The sequence below is a fragment of the Littorina saxatilis genome, linkage group LG9, assembly GCF_037325665.1.
Source record: "Littorina saxatilis isolate snail1 linkage group LG9, US_GU_Lsax_2.0, whole genome shotgun sequence".
Lineage (NCBI taxonomy): Eukaryota > Metazoa > Mollusca > Gastropoda > Littorinimorpha > Littorinidae > Littorina > Littorina saxatilis.
Window position 1 is genome coordinate 57,043,298 of NC_090253.1, and position 9,256 is coordinate 57,052,553.

The 9,256-nt window shown below is 43.7% G+C and overlaps 1 protein-coding gene across 1 annotated transcript; it reads right to left on the reverse strand.

The window, feature by feature from the left end:
* Positions 1-625: 625 nt before the first annotated feature.
* On the reverse strand, positions 626-6,565 carry LOC138976977 (E3 ubiquitin-protein ligase TRIM33-like). Its single transcript, XM_070349869.1, has 5 exons — positions 5,366-6,565; positions 4,497-4,640; positions 3,060-3,218; positions 2,347-2,526; positions 626-658 (listed from the first exon to the last, which is right to left on the reverse strand). The coding sequence occupies exons 1-5, from the start codon at positions 6,479-6,481 to the stop codon at positions 626-628; spliced, it is 1,632 nt and encodes a 543-aa protein (XP_070205970.1). The 5' UTR covers positions 6,482-6,565.
* Positions 6,566-9,256: the final 2,691 nt, after the last annotated feature.

Sequence of the window (9,256 nt, forward strand, 5' to 3'; positions counted from 1 at the left end):
CATGTCGACACCAAGAAATCCTAGACATGGCCTGGAGATAAGAACATTTCTACACCAAGAAATCCTAGACATGGCCTGGAGATAAGAACATGTCGACACCAAGAAGTCCTAGACATGGGCTGGAGATAAGAACATGTCGACACCAAGAAATCATAGACATGGCCTGGAGATAAGAACATGTCGACACCAAGAAGTCCTAGACATGGGCTGGAGATAAGAACATTTCTACACCAAGAAATCATAGACATGGCCTGGAGATAAGAACATTTCTACACCAAGAAATCCTAGACATGGCCTGGAGATAAGAACCTCGCCTTGTCTCATGACTTTACCTTACTTTAATCAAAAATAAAATCCTCTCTTTTAATCAACATCTATGACTTAATATTTTTCACACAATTTGCAACCCATCTTTTGGCAAATTGTTTGAGCAGAACATATCTTATCTTTAAATTTAACAAGACCAGGAGCTTTGTTTTCATTCAAGTATAACATTCTGTTGTACACACAAACCACAAGCAACAACAACAAAAACACCAAACACATCAACATCAATGAACTGAATGGTAAACGCCAGAAAAAGTCATTGCCAGGGAAACAGTCTCTTTGTTTGGTCTTGGTGTCTTCACGGTATGCGTCGAACAGGTAAAGCAGTAATCTGAAACAAAGGCAATGAAAAAGTCATGACGTAAAAACTGAGGTGCAAGTTTTATGAGAACAATTAGAACATTTTCTTCGAGTTCATGATCTCAGTTTTACAAACTTTTGTTTTCAACAGGACTGTGTGTGCATGGTAATAATGTTTTCAACAGGACTGTGTGTGCATGGTAATAATGTTTTCAACAGGACTGTGTGTGCATGGTAATAATGTTTTCAACAGGACAGTGTGTGCATGGTAATAATGTTTTCAACAGGACTGTGTGTGCATGGTAATAATGTTTTCAACAGGACTGTGTGTGCATGGTAATAATGTTTTCAAGAGGACAGTGTGTGCATGGTAATAATGTTTTCAACAGGACTGTGTGTGCATGGTAATAATGATTTCAACAGGACTGTGTGTGCATGGTAATAATGTTTTCAACAGGACTGTGTGTGCATGGTAATAATGTTTTCAACAGGACTGTGTGGGCATGGTGATAATGTTTTCAACAGGACTGTGTGGGCATGGTGATAATGTTTTCAACAGGACTGTGTGGGCATGGTGATAATGTTTTCAACAGGACTGTGTGTGCATGGTAATAATGTTTTCAACAGGACTGTGTGTGCATGGTAATAATGTTTTCAACAGGACTGTGTGTGCATGGTAATAATGTTTTCAACAGGACTGTGTGTGCATGGTAATAATGTTTTCAACAGGACAGTGTGCATGGTAATAATGTTTTCAACAGGACTGTGTGTGCATGGTAATAATGTTTTCAACAGGACTGTGTGTGCATGGTAATAATGTTTTCAACAGGACTGTGTGTGCATGGTAATGATGTTTTCAACAGGACTGTGTTTGCATGGTAATAATGATTTCAACAGGACTGTGTGTGCATGGTAATAATGTTTTCAACAGGACTGTGTGTGCATGGTGATAATGTTTTCAACAGGACTGTGTGTGCATGGTAATAATGTTTTCAACAGGACTGTGTGTGCATGGTAATAAATAAATAATGTTTTCAACAGGACTGTGTGTGCATGGTAATAATGTTTTCAACAGGACTGTGTGTGCATGGTAATACTGTTTTCAACAGGACTGTGTGTGCATGGTAATAATGTTTTCAACAGGACTGTGTGTGCATGGTAATAATGTTTTCAACAGGACTGTGTGTGCATGGTAATAATGTTATAAAACTCAGTCAGCGTAGGATTGCACTGTGTGAACAGCTAGTGTCTTGTTGCAGAAAAACAATCATTCAGAAAGTCCGGGATGATAAACACGGTGCTCACACATTTGTGAGCATTAATTTATGAAAGGAATTGTAGGTCTTCCAGAGACTTTTCCTCAGAATATCACGTTTCAAGTTCGGTGTAGAAGTAACAATGATGCCATAAATATACCTGAAGTGTCACTGCCACTATCAGAACGATCGAAATGCTACATGGAAGGAGGATGGTTGATTATCACACTGTCAAACAATTAGTTAGAAGGTCGGGGATGATACACATGGTGCTTACACATTTGTTAGCATTGATGACACATATTTTAAGCTTTCCGATGACTTTTCTTCAGAATCTTACGTTTCCTCTTTGTTAAAAAAAACACCCATCCAATCAATTATTATGCAACGATAAGGGGCACTGTTATAATGATGAAGTGCTGAATGAAAAGAGTATATCTAATTATTCATTCGACAAACCCACCTGTCTGTTAGAACCCAACACGTCAAAGAATGCAAAGCAGGGGTCGGGCAGGCTAGGGGCGGCTTCACCCTGGTCGTCACCGTTGATGTAGAGATGAAGAGATCGCTTCTTGTCAAGCATCACTCCCACCCGACTTTTCTCGGGTAAGCCGATCAGTTTCTGTCCAACGTTGGTTTTAAGCTGCAAAGACACACACCAACGAGAGAAAACGGACTGACTTCAAGCATTTTCAGTTTTACAGCGGTAGCGTCAACACCAAGACAGGTCGGACAGACTCAGTGAATAACTTATCAACAGTCGTGTTAACTTGACGAGTTGACATAGATTCCTGATTGAGGTTTGAACACCCGCGTTACTGTGAAGATTGTAACTTCTTCGCAACCTATTTTAATTTCCAGAACCACACATTAAACAGTGGACTAACTGTCTGACAGTGGCTTGTACGGGTTTTGACAGTGACGTCCCTTTTCACCTGGTGGATTTAAACAACAAAATCAGGGGTACTTTATAATCCCGAAATTTCGGTCAAAGATTTCATAAAATTTGTCATGGCCTGTTCTTTTCAATTTTCAAAACTACCCCCACCGCGCCACCACCACCACCACCACAACTACCACCAGAAACACCTCCATATACACAAAAACAGAATCGCACAAACAGCCTTCATCCTTTCCAGCGTACCCGCCCTTTCTGTTCGGTCTTTTCAGACTTACCGTATGTCCGCCATTCACGTCCACAGCATTGTGAGAAATGACCACAGCAGATGGCCATCCAATAGCGTGAGATGGCAGTGTCAGAGCTTCTGGAGGAGTGGTTGTTGCTCCAGTATGCATCACAAAACCACTTTTAGCGTCTCTTTTGTCCAAGATGACCTAGACATATTGCGTACATTGTCACATGCATGCACATACAGCGTATGCGTGGACAAACACAAACAACACACACACCCCTCTACACACACATAGGCATGCTTGCACGCTCTCTCTCTCTCTCACCCACACACACAAACCCACCCACACACACCCACACACACACCCATCCACACACAAATACACACACACAAACACACACACACACACGCCCGCATGCACTCTCGGAGACACACCCACACACACACACACACACACGCACACAAACACACACACACACACACGCACACAAATACACACACACACGCACGCACGTACACACACACACACACAAATACACACGCACACACACACACACACAAACACACACACACACACACACGCACGTACGCACACGCACACACATGTTAGTTTCAATTTTTATAGGCTCCGTCTTGTCCCGTAACCCACCATGTATATATAAGCCATCACGGATTTGTCCAAGCTTTTAGTGGAAGAAGTGCGGCTTTTTATTTACTAAAACTGTTACACCTACCAAATAATACAACGGCCTGGGTACTTTATTGGCTGTGTGGACACTGTTATTCATAAATTATGTTCGTAACTTATATCAAGTTCAACATATAAAATGTGTCGACACAGAACAAGGCAACGCTATTGATCGTTTCTTAATGTTCAAATGGAAGGATGCTCTTATACTTGGCACACACACACAACATGAACATAAAATCCAATGGCAATTGTCTCTGGTTCCAGGCATAATCACGGCACAGGGTATTTAAGAGAGTCGTTGTTGTAAAAGTTGTTGTTGATCACCTTTGTCCTGTACAGAGCTATGTGCTGGTTAATCACAGTTAATACTGTGCAAAGTGATGATTTGTGTAAGACAGTATATTGTTGCAGCATTATTGTCCATCTATACTTTTATTTTTCCGTTGTACATAGTTACACATTTACAAATGACTTCAGCTAGACGCTAAATTATTGGCACCCACGGTGGTTAATGGGCGTCTGCCACTTTGATCCCTGCCCCCCCTCAACCCCCCTCCCCCTCCCACACACACAACCAATTTTCTTTAGAACTCTCAGTATTCTCTGAATTGCTATTTGAAGTAAGAAGCAAAATTCTTCATAAGTGTTGCACAGTCTCTGGGGACAGGATGTTTAATTGTGTGACATTTGACGGGTAACTGGCAACGTGAAAGAGTTATATTTCTTGAAGGGATTACAGTTGTAAACACACTGATAGCGTCACAGTGAACACTGAGCTCAATGACTAACCTCGTACAACATGTTCGTCATCATAGGCTGAGAGGCGACAACGATACCACCATCCCAGACAGACCATCTTTTCTCTGCTGTCTGCTTGTTGTTGCTCAGCACGATGTTCTTACTGTGGTTCTCATGGAAAGACAAAACTGGCACCTGCAATCAGTCAGTGTACACATCAAACTGAACTGTCTAGAAATGTTTAACATATTTCACGTAAATCACCCTGAAACTGTTAATTCATACATTGTACATACAAATGATCGGTCTGGAAAATATCTAGTTTTGAAATTATTATCAATTGTTTGTAAATCCTCCAAACAGTGCTGCACTATATTTTGTTGTAAAATCTCAGTATTTTTTGTTTCGTTTTAAGACTGAATCTTTTACTGCAGTTCCAATAAAGTGTCACTGTACCAACATGGTGTTTATTTTTAAAATAATTTTTGTTTGTATGCGAAAAAGAGCAAATTCGACATTTCTCAATGGAGTTGAGAAACTTCGACCGTATGATTTCAGGAGTGAAAATCAGATGGTTGCCAAGTGGCAGCAAAACTTTCTGCAACCCCCAGGCATAGGTATTGGACACAGCGCCTATGTTCATGTGAGGGGAAATTTCTGATCCTGTTCAACGATATCAGACTGAAAGTTTTGGCTTAGTGACAAAACCGTGCGTTGGCCAACAAACTTTCAATTCACAAATCTGATTTAGGGGTCGAAAATTACATAAATGCACATACTAAACATGGGCTAGACATCAGTTATTTTCCTCATATTTGATTGTTTACTAACTTGGTTAATCGGTTAAATAAAGAAGGAACATCACAGAAAAGAATGCGCAATCATTAAGAAAATCAGATATGGGGGAAAAACATACTTACAAGTCCAAAATCAAAATCAGCAGACATGACTTTGGCCTGACCTAGTCCTGACAGTTCTTTCTCAATACGGGCCACGGCCTCTGCGTCAATCACGACGGTCACCTTGGATACGACCTTGGCGCCTGAGGGCAATATGACGCTGCAGTCGAGGCTTCCAACACATGTCTGCATCACGGGCGTCATGGTGCTGACAGTGTCGCGATTCTTGGCCTCCTGCACGCGCTGTACCACGTGTTTGTGTGACGTCAGCTTCCCGCGTCGCTGTAGAAGACACCTCTTGGTCTCCGTCACCGCCTCTTTGACGTCAGAGCACGCACTGTGGGCCAGCTCGTTCAGGCGATGACGACAGTCCTGGACCGACTTCTCCAGGCGCGCACACACGGCTTCGATCTCGGCAACGGCCTTCTTGGTCTGCTTCTCCGTCTCCGCCAGGTGGTCGTCCAGCTGTTGGATGGCTTTGTCCAGCCTGGCCTCCCCTTCGGTCAGCGTGACCGCCAGCTCCGCCAGCACGGCACGCGCGTCCTTGACCTTCTCCTCCATGTCCTTGACCTCCGGGCAGCTGCGGTGACGGGACGTGGCGCACAGGTGGCAGATGCTCTCGCCGTGTGTCGGGCAGAACAGCTCCGTGGTCTTGTCCGCGTGAACGGCGCAGGCGGCGTGCTGGCTTCCCGCCACTTTGTCCGCCGTCAGGAAGGTCAGGTCTTCCACCGTGTGGTTCCTGGCCATTTTCTGCTTCAGGTGTATCTTCCGGCACGACTCGCAGAACAGGTCCCCGCACGTCAGACACAGACACGTGGCCGCGGCCTCCTCGCAAATACAGCAGCTGTGTGACTGTTTTAGCAGACGGTGAGCCCCCACCAGGTCCGCCATGGCCAGGTCTGTGGGGAAACCGTCCGCGACGTCCTGCCAGCTCTTCTGGCCTCGCTTCTCGGGGTCCATGATGGCGCAGCGGCACAGCGGACACAGGGCCTGGTCTTGAGACTGCAGCCAGGACAGCAGACAGTGGTGACACAGCAGGTGTCCGCAGGGCAGCAGCTTGGGCTGCACGTACTGCTCGTGACACACGCTGCAGTCCATGTCATCAGGTTCTGACACCGGCGGGGCAGCTGTCGCCATGGTTATGCTGTCTGAAATGACGACAATGGTCCTGTTTTACAGATCGCCCAATACTCTGAGAGCATCAGGTTTGTCAAACGAAGGGAGCCTGAAAACGTACAGACGTGTTCAACAGAAATTCTTAAGAAGGGTCTTTAAATGCAAGGGGAGGGGGCAGTATTAAATGGATGAATTCACTGCACTATCCTTATTCAGACATTGCAATCGCTTTTAGTGTACAGAACTAAACATGATCCCTCTTTGCTACCGTACACGCCGTGTAAACTGCACAGTGAATTGGGGCGGGGATATAGCTCAGTTGGTAGCGCGCTGGATTTGTATTCAGTTGGCCGCTGTCAGCGTGAGTTCGATCCCAGGTTCGGCGGAAATTTATTTCAGAGTCAACTTTGTGTGCAGACTCTCTTCGGTGTCCGAACCCTCCCCCCGTGTACACTACATTGGGTGTGCACGTTAAAGACCCCACGATTGACAAAAGGGTCTTTCCTGGCAAAATTGCTTAGGCACAGTTAATAATTGTCTACCTATACCCGTGTGACTTGGAATAATAGGCCGTGAAAGGTAAATATGCGCCGAAATGGCTGCAATCTACTGGCCGTATAAAATTTCATCTCACACGGCATCACTGCAGAGCGCCTAGAACTGTACCCACGGAATATGCGCGATATAAGACTCATTGATTGATTGATTGATTGAGAACGATCCGTGAGGTAATAAACATTAGAAAGTTCACTCGAGTTCAAATTGTAAAACAGGCACGTGAAGTTTTGCATGAAAGCTCTGATCAACCAAAGTCTCTCACTCCTTTACCCACACTGTGGTATTTCTCCGTTGAACTTTAAACTAAATGTTGGAACCTATGCAGATTCGACTTTGTACGCGAAAGGATCGATACTCAATTCATTGACAGGCTTTTCCCTGCGACGTTTACCGTTAAGGGGAGCTGTTGAACCGGATCATATCCAAAATTAAGCCAAGCGTTCAGACTAATTAGTATCGTAATACTACAGGAGGGATAATCAAAACTTGACTAAATGTAAAAAGGAGTAGAAGACCGTGATCGTCCGGTGTTTTGATACAAGTCATGCACTGCCTTCTACATTTGTTTATTTTGCATCATTCATATCTACCGTATCTTTACCCTTGCCGCGTTGTCGGTAACACCAGTAGCAATGGCTGTGTAAAACGAGCGAGAAATAAACCACTGTCGAGCCAATACAAGACACCGGTTACGCCGCCTTCCGTCTTTCTCATGCTAAATTTAGAACGAAGCACTGAACTGAACAAAGTTGTTATCACATTCACGCTGGTCGCTGTGACCCAAATCAAGACATTATGAGTTATTTCTAATATGCTGACTGTTAGCAAATGATAACAGGCATGTCGAGAAAAAAGATATCAAGCATGAGCCTTTTAGGCGAATGCTGATATCGTTTGTGAGACATGACTGTTATCATTTGCTAACAGTCCGCATATTAGAAATAACGGTTTTATTACCGTTTAATTCGACCAAAACAAATTTCGAGCGACCTCGCGAATTAGACAGAACAGCCAAAATTGGAACTTGAGCGCTCCTACCTGATTATGCCTGTCAGTCAAAGAATTCTCGTGACCTGGGTCAGCCAATCAGAGTAATACTCCTGACGTGATGAATATTCACAGATCAAATGCGTTTGACACACAACAATCTCACAAGATAAACCATGTTCAACATGCGTTTCGGTTGCTTCGCTTTTTTTGTTGAATAGAGAGCGACAGATTTAGAACCGACTCAAGACGGATGGGAAATGACGTAAAGATAAATTTGACGTAACGCGAGTGACGCAATTTCACTTGATTTTTCGAACTTAGGTAATTTAGATTTCAAGTGAGCGGGTCGGCATTTCACACTCAGAGGATGGGCGGTACCTTGCTGTTCCGTAAAGCACCCACCGACAAAACTCGCTTATCGGTATTTTTGTAGATAAAAAGAGTATTATCTGACAGCATTTGAAGTGTCATTCTGTAGAATAAATCACGCTGATATTGTTGATTTAAATGTTTAATTTGTTTTGTCAATTTTTAGCTTGATAAACAAAAAGGGTCCCTGCCTGAACGTTATAACATTTAACAGGTCACCTAGAATCCGTCCTGATTGGTCAAAAAGCCATATGGGGCACTGAATTGGTAATAAAGCTGCATATTTTATTAGCTCTACAAAATGGGGTCAGCTCGTTTTGAGTGGAGTGCGTGAATAAGAATGTTGAACACTGCGCTGCTCAATCGACAATGTTCTTGCGAAAAGAGTACAAGCCTTACGTTGAAGCACTTTTCCCCGTTTGGCCAGCATCAAATTGTCTACCGAGCTACAGATTTTGCTGCCGATCTTCAGACAGAATACAGCACAAGAGATCGTGAAGTAAAGTGTCACTGACATAGACACATATTGCAGCAGACAGACAGACAGACAGATAGACACACAGAAAGACAGATACTGAGATAGCCACACAAACTACACACACACACACACACACACACACACACACACACACACACACACACACACACACACACAAACAAAATCACAGGCATATATGTGTGTGTGGTCTAGAGAGAACAGAAACTTGCGAACCGAAAGTAGGGTAAACCCGGAAATTCCGTGAACGTTGAATCAAGTGACATACCTCGCAACGTGTCTCAGCCTCAGAGCGTAGTTGAAGAAACGAATAGTCGACAACGTAGTTGATAAATCTATGGTAGAGATCCCGAGGCGATAATTTGGATGAATGATTCACTCTA